The 24,047-nt window shown below is 38.0% G+C and overlaps 1 protein-coding gene across 6 annotated transcripts in view; it reads right to left on the minus strand.

The window, feature by feature from the left end:
- The window catches only part of LOC110805363 (uncharacterized), a 53,970-nt gene that overhangs the window by 15,281 nt on the left and 14,642 nt on the right, over nt 1-24,047 (minus strand). For 4 of the 6 annotated variants that reach the window (XM_022010953.2, XM_022010950.2, XM_022010951.2 and 1 more), the window contains 19 exons: nt 23,465-23,566; nt 23,096-23,284; nt 22,849-22,970; nt 15,869-16,019; nt 14,607-14,705; nt 14,391-14,492; nt 13,172-13,230; nt 8,482-8,584; nt 7,497-7,688; nt 7,310-7,426; nt 5,928-6,202; nt 4,293-5,812; nt 2,973-4,174; nt 1,975-2,094; nt 1,742-1,897; nt 1,090-1,644; nt 933-1,004; nt 362-814; nt 74-257 (listed from right to left, as the gene is read on the minus strand). In XM_022010953.2, the coding sequence (XP_021866645.2) occupies nt 74-257; nt 362-814; nt 933-1,004; nt 1,090-1,644; nt 1,742-1,897; nt 1,975-2,094; nt 2,973-4,174; nt 4,293-5,812; nt 5,928-6,202; nt 7,310-7,426; nt 7,497-7,688; nt 8,482-8,584; nt 13,172-13,230; nt 14,391-14,492; nt 14,607-14,705; nt 15,869-16,019; nt 22,849-22,970; nt 23,096-23,284; nt 23,465-23,566 (5,773 nt within the window). Of the gene's footprint in view, nt 1-73; nt 258-361; nt 815-932; nt 1,005-1,089; nt 1,645-1,741; nt 1,898-1,974; nt 2,095-2,972; nt 4,175-4,292; nt 5,813-5,927; nt 6,203-7,309; nt 7,427-7,496; nt 7,754-8,481; nt 8,585-13,171; nt 13,231-14,390; nt 14,493-14,606; nt 14,706-15,868; nt 16,020-22,848; nt 22,971-23,095; nt 23,285-23,464; nt 23,567-24,047 lie in introns of those variants that run through there. The other 2 variants (XM_056842954.1, XM_056842955.1) reach the window with 2 other exon arrangements.

Genomic DNA, 24,047 nt, shown 5'->3' on the forward strand with positions numbered 1-24,047 from the left:
GAATACAGAATATAAGGAGTATTAGATGACGGGATGAAGCAGGTAAAGTAGAAGTTTAGTAAACGTAAATTACCATCAGACAGATCAGCAGTTAAAGTCATAGTTTCTGTCAGTGATAACATAGTTCCACTAGTTTTAGCTGTTGCCCTGAATGTTTCTGCAGGTGGGAATTTAACAGCTGCTGGACCAAAGCTATCAATATTGAACGTCACACCAAGATCATGTGAAGAGTCAACATGAAAAAACGAGGCGTCCACCTAAACGAACAAGGTTTATATTAAATGTTAATAAAGCTTCCTGAAACAAAAATACTAATTCCAGCAAGAAGAATCCGGTATTTAGTTTGAAAGCTTCTGCATACCTCTCTGACTACTGCTGTGTGAGTGGCTCCACCACCTTCTATAGTGACAGATATTGCATGAGGAAGAAAATTTTTAACAGTTAATGGCGTGGTCAGCGTCACACGACGAATGAACCTGGTCTTTGGTGTTTTATGTTGGTGTAACTGATCATAAGCTGCGACTGACTGCTTCAAAGAACCATTGAGACCGGGTGATCTCTTCATTCTCCCAGATAAAGACAAGCTTATGTCTTGAACTGATAGGCAACAGCGAAACAGGTAACTGCTTGGATGAAATGGATTGCAAGCAAGATATCTCAAAGACCCACTCCTACTTTCAGTTGAAAGAATCTTTGAAAGATTAACATCACTCCACATATAACTGTTACCAAGAGGACGCCACATCATGTGACCTGCTTCAGCAAGATGTAAAGGAAGAGGAAATTCGTCGCCGGGATTGATTGGATCTACAATCTATTGTTTGACAGAGGTCAGAAATTTAGGATATCAAAATTGCAATGAACAAAATAATTCATACCAAATTTACAATAAGCAGCTGACAATCAAATATCAAAACTCTTTTTGTATATACCTTTGATGACATGCCAAAAGGGATGTCAAATCGTAGCTCCAACGGCATTGACGTTGAATTCTTGAATATAACCTGCAACAATCGTTTAAAGAAAACGTGTATATTAGAAGTTGTAGAAAGTGGGTAGATCATGTGAAGCGTTAGGCATCTAACTCACAGTAGAATACAGTCGTATAAGCTTGCTATAACGCTGCAGAGAGACATCGAACACCACCGGTACAAGAAGCCCAACATTTGCATCTTCCCTCTTGTTGTCGTTTGAAAAGTTTATCACAAAGTACGTTAGACCAACAAGATCCATGGAGATTGGTTCTGAACCCTCAGATGTTCCCTCAAATTTGATGGTCATGAAATAATGCCCTGCCTTGCCTGATAGTTTTTTGCCAAGTCCTTCAGAAGAAGAAGCTGGTCTATAACTAAACGCTTGTTCCTCCAGCGTCCCATCAATGTAAATAGGAATGGATGCACCTGGTGGAACAGTGTTCTTGTCTGCTGAAGTTGAAACATCAACCTTCTCAACATTGCCAAGCCCTTGATAGATATGAAATACAAGGGGCAAGGAGGTCATATTATGGATGGTATAAGAAGCATATCTTCTTATGCAAAAATTTTCAACACACTGAAGATTATTTAATCTATGGTTGTTAGAAACCTCGTGTATCTGAACCAGGCCCCTAGATTCCTTGATCATCTCCATGGCCCTTAAGACAACCTGTAAGACACAATTAAGCATATAAATTTATCATAAGAAATACATAAATAATAAAAATATTTAACAATCCATCTTCACGATGAAAATAAAATGATACCTCACAAAATGATTTTGTGATATTTATGTTCAATTGAGTAGTTGATTTGAGCAGTATATCTGTGATAATGCCACTGTCAAGAGGAGTACTTTTATCACGATTTCTGATAATTTTAACCTGAAAGCTCCAAGGTTCTAGCAAGGGTTCCCAGACAACCTGCAAATGCAAAGGCAACAGAAAAACTATTATAGTAACACAGTACCAGAAAGAGTATCACTATGAAGGTGTAATACCTTGTCAATGTTATTGTAGTTGATGAGCAGGTCTCCTTCGGCTGAAAACTTTGAGGTATTCTCCACAAGAACAGTTAAATTCCTCATGAGTACTTCTATCAGAGGCCCATTACCACTCAACTGCACAAAACAAGAAAAGACAAACAAAGGATCAGGGAACCTTATGTAAACGGAATGAGTAACAGCTGATGCTAAAGCTAATTGACAGATAAGATCAAAATGAAAACAGCAACGATAATATCTTTCAGATCTATGACTGGCAAGTAAATGGAAAAATTGAGCTGTACCTGATTACCTAATGTCCAACACTCGATCAAAACACAAAAATATCTCAACTTTGACCCAAACAGAAAATTATGTGACCAAGTTATATAGTTACCTAATTGATAGTTCGTTCAACCAAATATGACTAACTCTGGTACACATACGAGCATCGGACTAAGGAAATCCCAATATCAAGTACTCAGGGACACATTTTAAAAGGATCCACAACTTGGATATGGACTCATGGGAAGGAAATTCAAGAAAATCTATACCTAAAAAAAATTGTTACTAAAATTGATCAAGATTATTAAAAAAGTTATTGTGCCTTAATTTATTTCAATAGACGGACACTGGTATTAGCAGATAGCCGTGACTTCATACAAATCGGTCAAAGTAAATCTGTGTGTGTTTTAACTTTTAAAGAGCTATAGGGAGAAAGATGTTCAAACATTCATAATTGAGCATCTTACTGACCATGAAAGATCACATATGAAGTCTTACTTTTCTCTTCTCATGAAAGAAGTGTTTCTAAGAAAAGAGATATCATAAAGGTACACGCTAGACTAGAAGACATGCATATTTAAAGTTGTTCATGGTCCGCAGAGAAGGTGATTGCTTCTTAACTAGGACAGGAGTACCAAAACAGCAACCAGCCATACATCCAGATGGGAATTGGCAATATTACAAACAGCAAGGCTACAATAATGCTTTAATAAATAAAAGTAGAAAAATACCCTTCCATCAGTGAGCAAAAGAGAGGCCTTCTTTAGTTGCAATTTCATATCCATACTCCCAAAAGTAATTTCTGAATGGTCACCCTCCGCCTTTCTGAACTTAATGCCATGCCAAAAGTAAAATACTTGTTGTGACAACCAAACATCAAAAGCTTCACAATTGATCTCAACATTGACCCTCATCATTGGAAATTCCTCATATTCACAAATCTGTATCTCTGTGCCTAGCTGAAGTAGCTGGAAGAATGGCCACGACTGTACAGAACCACCCTCACATATTCCCACTGATCCAGTTGTTTTTTCAAAATTAGCTTTTAATTTCAAATCAGGGCCACGGAGATGCAATTCAAAGCTTCGGCTCTGCAAAGCAACTGTTAGGAATTTGGTGTCCTTTCCTCTGCCCATTGCATTATGAGATTCTGTATGCAAGCCATGAGATTCAACATCCTCTGATAAAGGAGTTGCATTTTCACTAACCCACAGAGGGACATGGCATGACACATTTATGTTTTTGGACTTCATAATTATAACAACAGCATTGTTTACCAACTTATTTGACTCTGGCGATAATAAATTCTGAGATTGCAGGGAGGTCTGAACTGAAAGATCCCCCAACCTGGTAGTATTCATAGCTGAACCTTGAGGGTATTGGAGAAAGCAAGAATTCACTTGATCAATCACCATGACCCAATCAGATAGATGAAACCATATCTCCAAGGAGGGTACCGCAATGAGAAGCTCCATCTCATTTTGTTGATTGGCCGACAGACAAATATCAAGGACCGATACACATTTAAAGTCTGATTCGCATTTACGGTCTGTTAAACATTTTGCTAGATAAATAGAATTATGTGATGCAGCCAGCAACAGTGTAGAGAATTGTATATCCAAACACAAATTGATGTCATTTTTTAGACTTGCTGAAAGTATGAAACTCGTCTCCACTCTCCCAATCACGTCTCGAGAGTTTGAGTATTTTTTTAGGCTGATTAGATTAACAGCCATTGAATTAACAGAGCACCTAATTTCTGTCACTGCGATGCCTGGATCCTCTGGAGTTTCGTTGTTAATATCCTTCAGAGACCTTGTTAATTCAAGAAATCTAGGAATGTCGCTTTTGAAATACTGGGATTTCTTGTCAACCAATGAATACTGATCAATTACCTCTTCCAATGCTCCAAATCCACAAAGAAAGTTGATATCTGCCAAGACAGTGACAGAGAGGAAAGTAGACACATGTAAATAATATAATCAAAGCGCAGGTTAAGCATTATATACTTTGCATGCTATAAAATCAGAATTTCATTAATGAAAACCCACCTTCAGCAGCAATTTCACAGTGTGCAATTTTAGTCAAAATAAATATTGGAGATTGAGAGGCTGCTCCAGATGACCCATTTTCTGAAAGCCTTAGCCAGAAATCAATACCAAACGATTGAACTAAAGTACAACTTTCATGTTCTGGGATTTTATCAGATATTGAAACACCAGAGACAAAATCCTTGAGAGTCACTAAAGACAGATGCAAATCCCGTCCAAAAATATTCAGAGAGTGAGCTCTATAAGCTAATTTCTCCTCTTGGATAGAGAACTCCGAAAATATAGCAATAGAGGCTTTTTCTAAGGCATCATTGTCAATAAAACTGCAGTAAAGCTGTTGTACATCAAGCTTCAGATATAGTTTCTCATTGCTTTCAACAGGAGATATTATGTTGGACTCTATTATCTCAAACTTATAGACAATAGATCCATTATTTTCTGAATCAACATGTTCAATTTTCTCGGTAGACTGATGCTCACTATCATTTGGCCTCCAATCAGGCAAAGAGAAGTAACCAATCAATATTGCTAAATATTCAGGAGGTATAACACAACAAACATGTTGAATACCAAAACTAATCTCCAAATCAGAAGTTGTATGGTGAGCACTTCGTCTCCTTATTCGTACATTTAACACAGGAAAACGGCTAGGGTGTGAAGGCCCCCACAGAAATTCCTGAAAGTTACATGTCCACCACTCGGAAAAGAGAGTAAGCCCCTCCACAGAAGACAATACATCAAACTGGTCAGAGTTACTAATAACTGAAGCTTTGCCAACTGGTAGAGCAATGCTAGCTAACACACACGACGAATCATGAAAATGTATGCTAACATTGGCTATATCTAACTGCATGCTAAAGTTACTCGAATTCAGACAGTTGTAACCTGGCTCGGGAACCTTCACTAATGTTGTTTTTAGATTCTTCTTACTGTCGAGATTTCCGGTATCCTTTTCTCTCACTTTCAAGTTTGTCCATTCGGGAACAATGATGGTACTATCTAGATTCCGGAGACAACCAGAATTACGAATTGCAACAAACGGGAATTGATCCAGAGGGATGCTTGACCATTCAGCAAATCCATTCTCACAAAAGTTAGATACACCAAACCTCTGGAAATTAAAAGTAGGAACGTTTTTTGGTTTCAACTTCTGGTAGAAAGAATTGTCAACAACCCCAAAACCATGATACACCATCAACTTGTCATAGAAACCAACCAACAACTGCACGATGTTGGGGTAGCAATGAAATTCAATGTTTCTCAAGAATAGAGAGCAATTATTATGATTTAAGTGCCCACTTCTGTCAACTACATAATGTAAAAGGAAGCACCCAACCAATGATTCATTCCACTCACAATTACCACCATTCGCACTTCTTACAGATTGTTGAAGCAAAATGTCTTCTTCATCAGGCATACTGGATGAGCAAATAATCTTGCACTCATCCGTCTGTCTGTAACTGGTGATTTTTATTGCCCTCATAGAGACCCAGCAATCTTGAACATCACTATGAGCAAACCTGTTATAATAAATATAATCAAACAAATGACAATGTGAAAATTAAAAACGAAGTTGTCATAACATATTACCAATCTTGATCAGAGAGAGATAGAAAGAGTAAAGCTAGGTCTTACTTCAAATTCACTTGCTGTAGACTAAGCAGCATTGCGGTATTGTGTTGTTCATCTCCAAGGTCAATTTCCAATTTGAACAGTTCCAAGCTTGCAGCTATTGAGAAACAAAATGGCATTGTTGGATAGCATGCTGTCATGCTTTGCAGATGGGAGTTTAGCTCCTGGACTAGTTTGGAAGATAAAAGGTGAAGATGTTCAAGTAGGCTCAAAAAAGCATCATGAATGACCGCAGAAAAGTGTACATGAAGTGATGTTGATGATACAACAAAAAAAGCCTGCAATAAAATAAAAAACTAGGATTACAAGTATGCTAGCTGGAGGAAAATAGTAGATATCCATGACCATCTGTATAAAATGCACATAAGTACAGAAATTTCTCTTGTAATGACAATAGACACTTCTGAAGAACATTCTACAATGGACACAATGATATAATGAACGCCAAAATAGAAACTACCTTAGTTTCCATGATTGTCCTACATAGAAAAAAACGGAAATTTTTTTGTAAGAAAAATAGGAGATAGTATTAGCAGCTCAGTAAAAGGAGTACGAAAAAAGGAGGACAAGCTGTCCCCTAAAACAGAAAAATTAAACTATGGATTAACCCAACTCCTTCGAACCTCCCAAACCAAGTATTCCTTGAAAGACCCCGCCGCCTATCCAATAAAGACAACGTATAAGTGACTTTGTCCACAACAAATCAGAAAACAAAGAAACACGTGAAACACCAGGGAACCACACACACCAAATATTTCCATGTAAGCATTGTGCCATAACAACTTCTTCTCCTTACCCTTACTAAGTCCTCTAAAAAAAGGTTCTGTAGACTGTAGCCAATCCATAATATCTAGGGTAAACCCATTTTCCTCATGCATAATCAATAAACTTCTTCCAAAGGGTGGAAAAAAAAAAATTGAAATTAACTTCACTATTAGAGAGCAAAGCAAGCAGATATCCAATGAATCAAACAACACGGCACTTGAAAACTGGAACCTATGTTCACAGCTAATTTCACTATGGACATCTGTAGTTCTGTACCACATACCAATGGACCCATAGCAGTTCATCAGACAATGTTTTGGTGTTTGGTTACTAAAGAAAGGAATGAGGGAAGAACTGAAGCCTCCAGTTATGCTGATGCATATCCTTCAAAGCCTTCAGCCATTTGCTTTCTTAAGTCTCCACATTAGTGGCAATACGTCACTTTAGAAAACTTTGACTCGCCAACGACACTAAATATATTTGCAATCAAATGTTTTTAACTGTAGTTTCAACCTATCGGCTGATATAAAGCCAAGAGTCAGCAATAAAGATCAAGCATACCCCTCCCAAAAGAAATCCCATATGTAACATGAATGGATAATGTTAAACAATAAAATTACCTCTAATTGCTTCAGCATCATTTCATCAGGGATGAGGCAATGAGCAAGTGAAATGGAAGCAGAGAATTTCTCAACTACAGACAATCCTTGAGGTAAAAGGGGATCGTTCAAGGTCACCTGCACATTAAGGTCAATCCCCATAAATACTAGTTACAGGATCAAGTGGATCAAGTTAAGCAAGACTGACCTGGAAATCATCAATTCTCAATTCATAGTGGTCATAGATGTCATTATGCTGTAGACCATTTAGAATCTTATTACCATCTTCCAAACTAAGCCGATTCTTCAGGAGGGATGTTTGACATTGATCTTCTCTATTTGATGTAGCCGGACAGGTATTTAAGTCGGAAGACAACCGTAGACCACTAGTCAGCATTGTCTGCACTCCGAAAAGCAGTATCAGCCCATCAGGAAAATACTAATTGGTGCATGCATAGATATTTACTGCAAGAAATGAGAGAAACAAACATCCGGACTTATATTCAAGTGGTTCACAGAGAGTACCAAACTGGTCACATTTTCACCTCCAAGTCCCAACGCAAAGTAAAATAATTTCTAGTCAATAATTCAACCTCAAAAGCTTAATTTGATCATTTCCAAAAAGGCAGAAACAGGTGTAGCACATATACAAGAAACTGAAAAACATGAAACTATGGAGCTTCTCAATATTCCATCAAAAAATCGGAGACAGATTAATCACCTGTTCATATTCTCAACTACCCCTGACCAAAAAAAATCCCTCCTCTTCAGTGTTATAGCAACGCCCAACAGAAGTTGTTAATGGGGAAAAAATACAAAGGAAGATAAGAAATATACGTCTGGATAAGAGTCATAGAATCTCCTGACGAAAATAAGCCCTATTCTTACATCCATCTTCCTAAAAACCATCCCTACAACCTGGCTTTATGAACTTTGTTAATTGACAGGAAACACCCTGTGTCCAACTAATCATATTCTCTTACAGTCTTACTCATCAGAAATACAGAGCCGGTACTGCATACGTAATCTTACAGGTAAGTGCTTATATATTTATTGAGATAAAAAAGCATATGAGCAGATGAAGTTGGAGATAAACAGGAACACAAGAAGACTGTCAGAGAATACATCTGGAAAGCAGAAGAAAACCTGGGTCCTAATTTAAGATTTTAAGAACAACTGGACAAGTAAATTACCATGCTGCGTGTTTCTGACTGAACATTTTCCCAAGGAAGACAAATGGAGACATCGACAAAATTTACATCCCAAATGATCCTCTGCCGACCAGACAGAATATACCTGCAACAAAAATGACAAATCAACCTTAGCATAGACATTTGACATCTATAAGCAATTAAAAACAGAATCTTTTGCACCAAATAAGTATAACTGCATTTGCAAATGCACTCAAGCCATGGAAGTACTTAGATTTGTAATGGGTCAACTCATAACATATGTTGAAGTTGAAAAGATAAAAGCATGATTGAATTCTGCGCAGTACATGTTAGTTACATTCTATGTGCACATGCCAATTCCATACAATACTTTCCTTGTCCCCCTAGTCAAACTTTCATTTGAATTCTATCTGCCAACTCTTCTTTTTTCTCGATCGAGCCTCTCCCCCATGCCAGCCATGCAACCTCTTTTCCCTTGGACAACAAACCTTCTGCCCCCATCCTCTTTCTTTTCCATCTATTCAAGCTCAATTAATCACATTACTTAGGATCTCTATCAGTAACTCCGCCTGTGAGTGTCGCGTATGCGGCATTCACTTGTGAGTGTCGCGTAGGCGGCATTCACCGCCGGTCCCAAGCCCGGATAAAGGAGGAGGGTGCGGTAGGTTGGAGGCGGCCATCAGTAAAATTAAGCCATATATCATGACATGAATCGACAGTGGAATATCGTGGGGGCGTCCCCTTCTCAGAGACGCGCTACACCTCTTAAGCCCGGGTGTAGTGAAAAATATGTGAGGGTTGCTAGGTCGTCGCCCAGAAGCGGCGCGCCATCCCTACACCTTGGGGTGGTGTAAAATATACAAGGGTGCGCTACACTTCCTACGCCCGGGTGTACTGGAAAATATGCAAGGGTTGCTAGGCCGTCGCCCGGAAGCGGCGCGCCACCCGAGGGTGGTGTTAACTATCCAAGGTTTCATGGTAAGGGCAAGGGTAAGGGTAAGGGTAGTAGGATGCGTTTTGGGACTTGGAACATTGGCTCTTTGACAGGGAGATTAGTCGAAGTAGTAGAGGTTATGAGAAGGAGGAGAATTAACATATTATGTTTGCAGGAGACTAAGTGGGTCGGAAACAAGGCAAGAGAAATAGCTCCATGGGGTTATAAGCTTTGGTATTCGGGAAAAACTAGGGGTAGGAATGGGGTGGGTATCCTTATTGACCGAGAATATATTGATGATGTAGTGGATGTCTCCCTAAAGAGCGATCGAATTATGAGTAATAAGCTTGTGATAGGGGATGAAGTTGTAACTATTGTGAGTGCCTATGTACCACAAGCAGGACTAGATGCTTCAACTAGACAAGAATTTTGGGAGGATTTAGAAGAAGTGGTGCAACGTGTCCCTAGAAGTGAGAAACTGATCATCGGTGGGGATCTCAACGGACATGTAGGCTCGAGTCGCGATGGATTTGAAAGCATTCACGGTGGTTTTGGGTATGGGGAGCGGAATGAAGCTAAAATGCTATTTTGGATTTTGCATTGGCATATGACTTGGGTATAATGAACACTTGGTTTGAGAAAATAGACTCTCACCTAGTAACATATAGGAGTGGAGATAATACGAGTCAGATTGACTTGGGTATAATGAACACTTGGTTTGAGAAAATAGACTCTTACCTAGTAACATATAGGAGTGGAGATAATACGAGTCAGATTGACTTCTTTTTAGTAAGGAATGCTTTGAGACAGTGCTACACCAATTGTAAGGTGATTCCGAGTGAGAGTACAACAACCCAACATAGACTTGTGGTACTTGATTTTCGAGGTAGAAGTTATGTAAGAAGGAGAAGACCACTAGTAGAGCCTAGGATCAAGTGGTGGAAACTTCAAGGAGAGTAACAACTAAAATTCGTGGAAAAGGTGGCAAGTGAAGGTATTTGGGCCGGGGATATGGATTTGGATATAGACTCATTGTGGACAAGAATGGAGCATACCATAAAGGGAGTGGCGAAAGAGGTCCTAGGGGAATCTAAAGGAATCATGCCACCAAGTAAGGACACATCTTGGTGGAACGAAGTTGTGCAACAAGCTATAAAGAGCAAACGAGAATGTTATAAGGAGTTGGGAAAATGTAGAAGTGATGAGAACTAAGAGAAGTACAAGGAGGCTAAAAGGGAAGCAAAGAAGGCCGTAAGAGAGGCTAGAGCAAAGGTGAATCAGGATCTTTACGCAAGATTGGATACAAAAGAAGGAAAAAAAGACATCTATAGACTATAGACTTGCTCGAATGAGAGATAGAAAGACGCGAGACATCGGGAGGATTAAATGTGTGAAAGATGTTGATCAAAAAGTTTTGGTGGGAGATAAGGAAATCAATGATAGATGGAGGATCTACTTTGATAACTTGTTCAACGGGAATCAAGGGTGCGATATTGGGGATACAAATATCCCTCGGGATATGGTTAACCTAGACTTTATGCGAAGAATTCAAAAGAGAGAAGTCGAAATGGCACTGAAAAAGATGGGACGCAAGAGGGCAGTGGGGCCCGATGGTATGGCTATTGAAGTCTGGAGATGTTTGGGAGAGAGAGGGGTTGTATGGTTAACAACTCTTTTCAACAAGATTTGGGGAAGTAATAGGATGCCAGTAGAGTGGAGGAAAAGTACTATCATCCCTTGTACAAGAATAAGGGTGATGTCCAGGATTGTGCCAACTATCGAGGAATCAAACTAATGAATCATACTATGAAACATTGGGAGAGGATTATTGAGCAAAGATTGAGGAGAACTGTAAAATTTCGGAGAATCAGTTTGGATTTATGCCCGGGAGATCGACTATGGAGGCCATTCATCTTATAAGGCAACTAATGGAGAATTAACGGGATAAGAAGATGGATTTACATATGGTTTTCATTGATTTGGAGAAGGCGTACGATAAGGTACCAAGGGAAAATCTTTGGTGGGCATTAAGTAGGAAAGGAATTCCGATGAAGTATATTGATATCATCAAGGACATGTATGAGGGAGTTAGCACGAGTGGTGAGAACTAGTGTTGGTAAGACCGAAAAATTCCCCATTACGATTGGAGTGCATCAAGGTTCCGCACTTAGCCCGTTTCTTTTTGCTATAGTCATGGACGAATTGACGAGGTCAATCCAGGATGGTATACCCTGGGGCATGATGTTTGCAGATGATATTGTGTTGATTGATGAAACAAAAGAAGGAGCGGAAAGTAAGTTGGAGTTATGGAGACAAACTTTGGAATCTCGGGGTTTTAGGCTGATTAGAAACAAGACAGAATATATGGAGTGTAAGTTTAGTGGAGTCCAAGATAGAGAGACAGGGGGGATTACCTTATATGGGAAAATTGTCTAAGGCTCTGAAATGTTCCGTTATTTAGGATCTATTATCCAAAAGGATGGAGAATTGGATGGCGATGTGGCCCATAGAATCAAAGCAGGTTGGTTGAAGTGGAAAGGTGCCACAAGGTTCCTATGTGATTTAGGTATTCCCCAAAGATTGAAGGGAAAATTTTACCGCACGGCAATTCGACCGCCTTTGTTATACGGCACGGAATGCTGGGCAATGAAACATTGTCACGTGCACAAGATGAATGTGGCGGAGATGCGCATGTTACGTTGGATGTGTGGGCATACAAGAAATGATTGTTTGAGGAATAAGATTATTAGGAAGAAAGTAGGGGTTGCACCGATTGAGTTTAAGATGATGAAAAATCGTTTAAGATGGTTTGGACATGTAAACAGAAGATCAAGTGATGCCCCGGTTAGGAGGATAGAAGGGTGGCAAAGTGATAGAATTGCAAGGGGTAGGGGAAGACCTAAGAAAACTTGGAGGAAGGTGATTGAGTACGATATGAGCTTTCTTGGGATTGAGGAAAATATGGCGTTGGATAGGACAGAGTGGAGGGAGAGAATATACATTGATGATTTCATTTAACTTATACAGCTTTCATGTTTCTATTTCTTTGTACTTTTTATTCTTTTTTTTAAAAAAAATTCTTTAAAAAAAAAAAAATTACATGCTATTTTGAAATGTACTTATTTTACTTATTCATTTATTTTAAACTTTACTTATTTTTTATTATCTCTTACAATATTTCTTCTATAACATATATACATTTTTCTCTTATCTTACTTTCATTAATTCCACTTTCTCTTCCTTGTTTTTTTTCTTTTTACTTCTTGCTCCTTTCTGGTTTGATTGGTGACAATGACGATCTCCTACAACGATTCATGTTAGCCGACCCCAAATCATTTTGGGACTAAGGCTTTGTTGTTGTTAGGATCCCTATCAGTCAGCATAAATTCTTTTTTCCATTTACACCTAAACAATATCGAATCCCGAATCCCAATGATGGGGTTGGCTACATGGACCACAGTTTTATCTTATCATAGGTTATTCCATTGCCATGTCTAAAATTTCAGAAAATTGGGCATAGTCAAAACTCTGCCATGCAATTAGATAAACCTGGTTCTAGTTCTTATACACCCAAGCCCCGCAGCACGTCAGCATCATTTTCAATAAATGAATATAATGCATTAATGTCAGGAAGCATCATGTGATTTCCACCTATCATTCATACAAGATCAGTTAACATTTCTTTAATGTTAAAATCTTCTGCAGACCTAAGCTCAGCATACAGCATTATATGCATTAGACAACAATATGTCTCAGCAACTAAGCTAGAGCACTCACTCTGCTTTAGACTGTAGTCGACAATTGGCATCTTCAATCCCATTCAAAGACAAAAGGACCTGGAGACAAGAAGTAAAATTATCATCAAACAAAACACCTAATTGCTCCGAGGAGTGGCATTAAACCTTAACCAATTTGGCTTTGCGCACTATTATAGATTATCATTCGCAGAATGGAAAGAGTTAGGGGAAGAAGGGTGTACAGGAAATGTTGGGAAAACCGAAAAGTGCTAAGGATTTTACCAAGTTGTTGACATTTACGGTACTTAACCAATACAACTATAGAGTAAACGGAAAATTAATTTAAAAAACAAAAGCAATTCGACATTCAAAAAAAGGTTATGTTCAGGGTTACAGAACTTATTTTCCCACCAAAAAAACACAGAGAAGGAAGAAAACAGAAAGGGAAGACAATAGACCCAAACAGAGCGCTAAATGTATCAACATGACCCAGAACAGTAAACCCAGAACTTACCTAACTTTGACGGTTAAAATGAGGACAGTAAACCAGAACTTACCTAACTTGGGATCAGTATTTACGAGCTTAAACAGACTAAAGAAAAGGTATAAAGAAAGTTAAAACAAGTACTCTTGAAATTAGAGGCAAAGGAAATGAGCCCCCAATAATCCCTCAAGATGTAGAGGGTGCGACCTATATTACATAAGGACACCCCTTTATGATCTTTTTTAACAGTATCTTTTTCCATGTTTTTCACCTTTCTTTTTTAACAGCCTAAAGGTTTACACTAAGCTCGTGCATGCTTAGTTGTCAGGCACTCAAGCTAGCCTAACCCCCCAGACCTGCAGCATCGAAACTAGAAACCTTTGCCATCCAAATACTCTATTAGTTCAAATGAAGGATGTGTATATGTTACTTCGACACGTTGGTTGGCAGAGGCGTCGGTGTCGGATCCTCCAACACTTTGACATGACATGACACCCAAATATATAGTGGCCTTGTATGAAATATATTACATCTAGAGTGTCAGATGACTCAGATCCTCTGATCCCTTGTAGCATAATAGTCTGAGCAACATAAATGTGTAGAGTGCCTTGTAGCATAATAGAATTATTCACAGACAAATTAAAGTGAAACCACTTGTGTGTGTCACTCTTTTATTTTCCTAAAGCAAGGGTGGGTATCGACAAGAGCAGAATTGCTGATAAAGCAGCAACCATTACCTAAAGAAACAAATAGCATTATAAAATTACTAGCATACCCTTTCCTGCAAGGATTTGTGAGATTCCATGACACTGTAGAACTCCACAAAACGAAGAAGAAACTTCAAATCGCAATAAATTTCAACTGGCTGAATCATAACCTGGTTACATAGAGTACAAGTTTTACAGTGAGGACTAAAAAGAGTATACAGGTTACATGATGCTAATAAGAAGGAATAATAATAAATAATATCTGAATTAACTATTGTAAGTACCTTGAACAGAAATTCTTCCATCTGATTCTTTACTGAAATATCAACTTTAGTGCTTGCGAAAGGTTTTTTGCTTTCCAAAACATTCTGGCAAGTGGAAACCTGTAGAGTGCAGACAGTAGAAATAACACCACCCACATATGAGCAAAACTACTTGTCATATATATATACAAATAGAGAGAGAAAGTGAGAGAGAGAGAGAGAGAGACAGAGAGAGAGAGACAGAGAGAGAGTTAATTAAGAATTCCGTGCCTCTGAGAAGCTCAAGAAAAAAATAGAGTTTGGTTCTTACAGTATCATTCATTTCTTGAGCCTCATCAGTTAGTCCATGTCTGATTTTCATGTTTGGTTTATTTTTGAGGGAATGCATTACATTTATACACACAGATTTACATGTTTGGTTTTGACCAGATGTATTACATTTATAGACACACAAATTACATGTTTGGTTTTGACCAGATATATCAGCATTTGAACCTCAACAGTGGGTTCATTTATGATTTAAATGTCACACACGTCCCAGTTAGGATCACTGAAATGAAAAGAAAAGCAAGAAATTCAGTTCCCCCAAATTCAGAAGCTTGTGTCGTCTGCCTACTAAAGGAAGGGGGGGGGGGGTAAAAGACTATTCTTAAAATATAAATTTTATTCGTTCTAAAACCTTCAATCCACACGAGCTAGACAAAACCCAATGCTTATAATCCCAAGTAACAAAGCGTGCAGATACGAGGGTGGCATTGATACACGCTTCAGCTACACTCCTATAAACATTATGCTTGTAAGACACTAAGAGTTCCAACCACTAGCAAAGCATGAAGAATACAATAATGACATATACATATACTCATATTATCAAACATTTCAACGCCCCGCGATATTCGCAGAATCCTATAATAGTATAAATTTATGATAACAAAAATTATGTCCTAAATATCTTTTAAGTCATCTTCCATCTGCAGATATACGATATTTACCTCTCCATTTAAGAGAGCGAAAATATTGCTATAGACATTGTGCAACAATACATACACATACAAGGGACGTGAAACATGCCATGGGTAGCACAACCTCTCAAGCGAGACAATTCAAATTCACAGCAACATCAGACTGCCCAACGTAATGTGAGGCCTAAACAAAAGACTAGAACCACCCCAGATCAATGAACACTCGGAGAAGCCAAAGAATAACTTGTCCATTAAGAGACTGTGAAAACTTCACTGTATCACCAGAGTCCGTATAAGAGTTAAGTGTGTTATGAAATACACCTTTTGCATTTGCAGAATTGCCATCTGTTTCGATGAATCAATGACCTCTGCAGACTCAACCTTCGCTAGGATCTTAGTGGATTCTTCCCAGACATTGAACTCAATTTGAGTGGCAAAGCAGCTTAACTCCGCTATCTCTTGGTCCAGTTTCCTGAAGAGCGGAAATTGTTAGGATAAGAGAAGTCACTAGTACAGAAATCGAAGATTACAGTGAATGTGGACCAAGTGACATGCAAGAAAGTAAATCCAAAAGAGACAAGTAGCTTCAGTCAACAACAATGAACTATGAAATACCCGGTTACATGCACCAAAGACATTAAATGAACAATGATTTTCACAAATAGATGTTTATTATCGGAGGACCTGGACGCTGGAGGCTGGATTTTCCCAAAACAGAATAAAATATGATCATGCACATGATTCCTATAGATCCAATCATTCAATTCCATCTACATCATCTACAAGATCCCCAAAGAAACTGAATACCACAATAGCCGTTGCCACTTACACCTACCAAACATCACAAGGAAACCTGGAGATACTTCAAAAAGAAAGTGGACAGACCCACTCTGTCCCTGCTTTTTACAGAAACGAAGCAAACTTGCAATGCAAGAACAAGTTGCTTTAACTCTCATCTCTCCATTAGCAGGGGCACTACACATAAACAGGCTAGCAATGTCTCATTATGTCTGTGAGCCTACAGATTATTATTTGTATCCCACGACAGCTGTCAAGAAATAATTTCATACTTTGGGGACTTCCAATTCCAAAATTATGCTTTTGCTGTTTCAAGTGAGGAAAATTTCAAAAAGTATGTACATCTAAGAAAAAAGAAGAAATCTGATGTGATGCGGACATCGATATAGGAAGTTTGGACTTGAGCTCCATCAAGGAGACACAAGGGCAGGGGCTCGGAGCAACATGCTTGGTGGTGACAGTTTGGTGCATTACTTCTCGCAATGTGTTAGTTTGCTGGGAGTTGGACTCGTTCATTTGCTTTGTTTACTATAGTTTGGCTTGCAGGTTTTTGCTGGGTTTTCCCGGTTAAAGCATAGGATTTAATTTGCATGTTTTTGTTGACTTAAAATTAGTTTTACGTATTTTATTTGGGTTAGAATTAGTTTCCTAGTCCTATTTGTTTATGGTTTTTCAGCCCATAAAAGGAGGACCTTGTTTTTTATTTATTTGTTGAACATATCATGTGTGACTTGTGTGTGTGAGATTTTATCTTGAGGGTGAATTTTCTTTAACCAAGTTAATTAAATCACATACGAAGTATAAATTTTGTTTCTCGGTGGCTTGAGCCGAGTAAAGTACACCTAAGGTCCCTAAACTTTGCAAAAAGGTTCAGTTTAGTCCCTAAGGTTTCAAAAAGGTCAGTTTACTCCCCATTGTGTAAAAATTCGCCCGAGTTAACTAGGTTTTTGAGGCTGGCGATACGAGATATCCCGAGTTGTAAAGGTATTTTTAAAGACGGCGAGTTTTCGGCCGGTTCAACCAATCCGAACTAGTTTTGTCTGCATTAAACGTTATTAACCTCACATCTACTTGGTTTTCAGCCGAATTCTCCATATTTTGGACAAAAAGAAAGGGAAAAGGGAAAGAAATGGAGAAACTCCACTGAAATAGAGTAGAGAACTCCATTTTCAGATCTAAAACAAGAGAGGAGAGAGAAGGTAGACAAAGGAATTCATTTAATTATGTCATGTGTACAGTTTAGGGGAGGGGGACTAGGGTAGGTAGTGAGTTGGACTGACATGGGGCTTCTTTTTTATATTTCAAATTCCTACGCGACAACCGCGACACAGTCCGCGACTAACGCATCATTTCCATTACCGAGACTCTGCGACCGATCCCGCGACCGTGACCGATACCGCATTTTTTATCTATGTTACTCCCTCAAATGGATGGAAAAAACTATAAGCTGCTAACGGTGTTAGATTTTCCGTTAAGTCTATTAAATAAAAACGGGAAAAAAAACACTAAAAGACAAATTTATGTAATTAGCTTATTTACCAAAAAAAGTTATTTTCACTTGGCTTTTTTAACCATCCCAAATCTAACAACCTTCTACCAAGAAATCCAGAAATTGGTACAACACTGGTTTCCACCCCCTCAATCCTCTTTTTCTCTCTCCTCCTTACACTCTCTGCCACCATGACTTCCAGCATTCTCTCCCCAACCCCATCTCCCATGAGTCCCATCTCAAAACCACCACTTCTTCACTCTCTAACCTCCTGCAACCACCGCCGACCCACCTCCATTCAGCCTCCTTTTAATCTCCTCTTTCTGCAGTTCAATCTGCGAATCAACTAAAAAACTCACGATTTCAAATTTGAGTTATTCCTCCGAAAGCAAACAATATCTGTAACAGTTTCCGATTTTGATGGAATAATCACAACTGGGTTGTTGTATATCTCAAGAACCCTAAAAAAATCAGATTAAAAAGACCCAATTACTAGCTACTAATATGAAGTTACTAAAATCAAGAAGGGGGAGAAAGGGGAAGTAAAGATGAATTTGAATATACGAATACAACTACGGCGTGAGAAGTGAGAACAAGGTTGTAATGGATGAATATGAAGATGAGGAAGACATTACACAAGAAGATGATTGGCTGTAATAAGTGCTTATTTTGAAAAGAATGGTTTAGTGAGGCAGCACCTTGATTCTTTCGATGAGTTTATTCAGAATATGGTGCAGGAGATCATTGATGAATCAGCCAATATCGAGATTCGCCCTGAGTCCCAACACAATCTTGGCCGCTGATCGAATTTTGCCGAGGTTTTGTTACTTTCCCTTTTGTTTTTTGTTGGCATTTCTGTTGAATTCGTTTTCTGGGGTGGGTTAAATTGATTTTTTGGGGTTTTAGTTATACTTTGGAGCTGTCAGGAATTTGTAAATGTGAAATTATAACGCGGGTGGACTGTGATTGATGTAATTGTATATGTATGCTTGTTGATTGAGGCGAGTGTATGAGATATGATTGATTGTATTGAGGAATTATCGCGTGGACTGTGGAAACTGTGAATAGAGCATTTCCCTTTCTCCGGATCCTAAAGAATGTTAAATGTAGTGGAATAATGACCATACTGGTTATTGCAAAAGCTAACTTTAAGCATTAAAGAGCTATTATGGTGGAAATCTCTGGAAAAGCATTGTGAAAATGTATCACTTAATGTACTTGAAGCCAGGTTCTTGGAAGAAGGTTGTTAGATTTGGGATTGTCAGAAAAAGCTAAGTCAAAATAACTTTTTTTGATAAATAAGCTAAGTACTAAAAGCTAACTTACATAAAGTTGTCTTTTAGTGTTTTTATTTTATTTTTCCTTTTATTTAATAGACTTAACGGAAAAACTAACACCGCTAGCAATGTTAGAGTTTTCCATCCATTTTGAGGGACTAAACTGACCCTTTTGAAACCTTAGGGACTAAACTGAACCTTTCGGCAAAGTTTAGGGACCTGAGGTGTACTTTACTCGGCTTGAGCCTCTAGAGATTTATAATCAGATTTATCCATCCTTGTGTATATTAGGGCACTAATATTTATATCATGATGCCTGAACAAATTCTTGGGAAGAGGTTTACGAGGAGAGGTAGAACACTAGAGTAATCTGCTGGCTATTGCGTGATGTCAATAGTCCAACAAAGAGATAGAATTAAGAAGACTGGAGAGAGACAAATGCTCAACTTAAGGGTTTTTCATAAAATGGAAGTTCTACAAGAGATAAAAAATGGAGGACCATTTAGAGAAAATATAGATGAGGAAAGAGAATAGAGAAGGTCTGCTCCTACCACTATTGAGATCCTATACCGTGCCTCCGAACTGACAAAGGGAAAGAACAGAAATCATCCTTATGAGATGAACTCCATTGCTAGGGTAAGCAGCAAGTTCACTGCTAAAGTAACCCAGCCATTGCAGGAAAAAAATTGGTTTTTGTCCTCTTGCTGCAATAGCAAATTGGTGTTAAAAAGAAGAAACAAAAGCCATATCCTAGTATAGAAAATTTTCTGGAAACCGATGACCAGCATCAAGGCCTCTCTGTTCTCTTGTTCTCTTCTTTTGCAGACAAGGATCCAACTCACAAGATGATCTCTTATCTTTCATCTCTACCAAAAGAAATCGCCTCATTAGATTTTTTAGCTTTTAACAAGTGTGCATGTATTCGTAAAAAGAGAAAACTGTAAAGGGGAATACTATTCAAGAAAAATTAGGCAAGCATGATACAAAGCCGTAAAGAAATACAGGCCCTTTTTCAAATATCCAACCTCTTAGATACCCTACACACAAAAAATCATAGCCTTATTCCTAAAAGGATGGGGTTGGCTACAGGAACCAAAAGTCAAACTCGTGTTGTCGTCCACGATGATTCTCTTCCTCCATCCACTCCTATCTAGTGCTACATGCTCTTGCAAAGACAATTTAATCAGGCCATTCTTAGCTCCCTCCGTCTAAGTCTACTTTGACTTCACACCACTCCTCTTAAAAGTTTCCATTTTCCCAATTTTCTACCTTTCTTAACAGTGCATCCTCTAATCAATGTCTCACATGCCCAAATCAATGTAGTCGAATCTCTCTTATCTTATCCTCAATATCAGCAACTCCAGCTTCCCTTCAAATGTCCGCGTTCTTGATTTTATCCCTCAAAGTGTTCCCACACATCCATCTTAACATTCCGTGCTTCTGCGATACTCATCTTCCTATCATGCACCTATTATAGTGATGCCGGTCAACTCTTTAGATACCTTCCAGTTTATAAGTCCCTAAAACATCCTTCTCAACATCATACTACCTCTTTTCCTTAATGTTGGTTACACTTAATAATTGTAATGACTTCAATGTCGTCTTTACCGGTAATGCATCTGACCTTATATAAGAAATACTTTTTAAAATATTTTTAAACTACATATCGAGAAGAATCTAACAAGATTCCACATGATAATGTTTTGATGTATGTAATTAAGAACTTACGGTCCAAGTTTCCAAACTTCAGACGCAAATTTCAAATTGTAACCGACATCAAGAAAACGAGGTAGTGCCATCAAGTAGTTTAAGATTATACTTCCTCCGTTTTATTTAATTGCACCATTTGGGTTGGGAAAAAATATTAAGAACAAAGCAAATATCAAAAATACAGATTTGATAACAAGAGAGAGAGAAAAGGTTAGGCAACAAGAACAAATATAAAATATACACAAGTGTAAAATGAGTATTTGGTTTGTGAACACACCAAAAAGCATGTGAAAGCATACTATAAAAGGAAATGGTTCAATTCATATGAAACTTCTAAATAAGGGAAAATGGTGCAATTAATAAAAAAATGGGGAGTAATAGGAAATGTTGAATCAGCTTAAGGAAAAACTACAAATGGTATTCTACATTGGCATACAAAAATTTCATGACTAACTCATAGCTCCAAGATTAACTAAAATAAAACTCTGAAAAACCCATTTTCCAAAGAAGCATCAAACATAATTCACGATTCGTGAATCACCAATGAAAATAAAGGACACAAAGGCTCACAAAGCTCAAACTCAAGGGTACGGGAAATTTATAAATTCAAGAACAAAGGAAAACTTTGAACTGTATAAAATGCTTAAAACCCCATTTCCCGAAGTAGCATCCAACATAATACACGATTCATGAATCACCAATGAAAATAAAGGACGCAAAGGATTTCCTTGCCTCAAACTCACAAAACTCAAACTTATGGGTATGAGAAATTCTAAATTCAGTGACAAAGGAAAATGTTGAAGTGTCCAAATATTGGATATGGATTACAACTTAGTTTTTTAGATGGTCATTTTCTTTTAAATGATTGATAAGCTGCTTGTTTGTTAAACAACGTAAGTAAACTAAAGATATTGATCAAGAAAATGAAAACGCCAGGAGGAAAAATGAAATAAACTTTACATGGGTCTTTGACCAGTCAAATCCCTTTCATTTAAAGTGTAAAACCCTGTTTTCCATACTACATGTTTGGGATTCACATCAAAGGAGCATGCACAGCCAACGCCCACCAAAGGCGAATAACCTATATCTTATGAATTCTGATAGCCAATCACCCACCAACAATAAGGCTACCACAAAGAGGATTGCCTGTCTCCAACAAACAGAAGCACTAATGTTTAGTTCCATTTCCATTCAAACTGATAGCTCAAATTTTAGATCTAGCATTTTTAAACTTCTTGATGACTTTTTGATAGATTCAACTTGTTATTTCTGGGTGGACAAAACAAGCAGCATGGAGAGGCCAAGTGCATTTCACCTTCCCAAATCCAACCTGTATTCCATGTCAGCATCTAGGTCCATTTGCGTCGACAATGGAATGCCTGGATCTACAACGAGACACTGTATCACTGCCGCAAACCACTAGACATCATCAGAAGTAGCCTAGAAATACCACTGAACAAGTCAACAACATATCCACCTCCTCCAGTTGAGGCAAAAACCTTTTGTCCCCCAACCTTTGTCCAAGAATCACCAGCCTACTTCAAAATAAGCTTCCCAAAAGCCAACCTAAAACTGGCATGCAACTATCACAGCTATCCACTTCGTAAAAAAACACTGTTGGCATGTACTGCAACTATCACAACATTAACTGAAAAATAAATGTCAACCTAAATTATCAAAAGATTTGGTCTACATTCACGAGTAGCGAATGAACGCGCCAAAAAAAATAACATTGCAAAAGTTAATTCAATCAGCACATGTTTTTTGGTGGAATTGGTGATCATATTTCTACCTTCATAACAAGAGCAATGTTAAAGATCCAAAAGGCAGTTTTTCCATGGATCATATGATCCTTTTTCTCCTCTTCAAGGAAATTCCACATAAATAATTTATCTTGTTGTAGGGTAACTTTTTTTCACTATCCTATATCCTAAAATTGTAAGCAGAGAGGATAATGCAATCATTAATGTTAAAGAACATAAATTCCAATTCCTAGCTACAGAAAAAAACAAAAAAAGAACACTTACGTGCTGTTTATCAATATTGACATCTTAGAAACGTGGAACTTGACTGCAAACAGGAATTTTACGCCATTGGCTGCTACGGTCACAGAAGGCATAGGCTGGAACTTTGTAGCTTTGCAAATGTCCTAAGGTGAAGTGCTTCATTAGATTCTAAACTCCCAAACCTATAGCATGAAATAGAAATACAAAAAAAAAACAAGAACAATACAAAAACAAAAACTTTATACTGATAACTTAGATATAAATTCACCTTCAAGACCTCATCTGAGACTACTCCAGAAAACTGACTAGAATCATCCGTTCCTCCAGCACCCAGCATACCACGGGATAACCAGTTCAGCCATCCACGAGCTCCACCAGTTGGAACTTCATCATTTGGTAAGTTCTCTGCAGGAGTGCTGCCTTCTATAGCATCAGAGGATACAGATCTTTGAGAATCCTTTAAAAAAACAAAGGTATTAACAATTTTTCAATGTATAGTGTTTATTAGTAACCACAAGAAATGAGAAAAACCAATGTTTATTTCCTTTATATACAACAAATTTCAAACATGAACCCAATAATAGCTAAATTCTTATCTGTTCACAAATCAAAAATCTGATAGCCAGTTTTTAGATACCTCCAACTCACGTTCAGCATAAGATCGAAACCGTAAGATATCCTCAATATCAGAATCCTTCTCCATTTGCTCCAGCTTCAATAGTGTGTCTTGATCAACTAACTGGAAACCAATTAGAGGGCCAAGAAAATAGTTAACAAGAATACAACATTAACTAAGAATCAAATTTTAAAACCAAGCAAAAGATAAATAACAGCAAACTATTTTTCCTCTAATTAAAGGCTTTCCACCAATTTGAAATGCTAATTTTATTGATATAATAAGCAAATTTATTAAAAAGAACAAAAAGTTTTCTAAAATTGATCAATGAAAACAAAAACAGCGCTAATCGTGATTTACATTGGCAATAGTTTGTCTGAAAGAGAGAATGTGGAGGGAAGGGAGAGGGAGGAGAGAGAGGGATCTATAAAAAAAATACCGAACCACATTTGGAATGAGAAAGGGAAGGAAGCAAATTGGAGGGATCTATAATTCTTCCCCCTTTTAATAAACCAAGCCCTTCCAAAACTGGACACATAGGGAAGGAAAATGCAAGCCTCCTTCTTCCCATCCTTCCCTCACCTCCCTTATGTGAATGGTAATG

The sequence above is a fragment of the Spinacia oleracea genome, chromosome 4 (assembly GCF_020520425.1).
Source record: "Spinacia oleracea cultivar Varoflay chromosome 4, BTI_SOV_V1, whole genome shotgun sequence".
NCBI classification, from domain to species: Eukaryota; Viridiplantae; Streptophyta; class Magnoliopsida; order Caryophyllales; family Amaranthaceae; genus Spinacia; species Spinacia oleracea.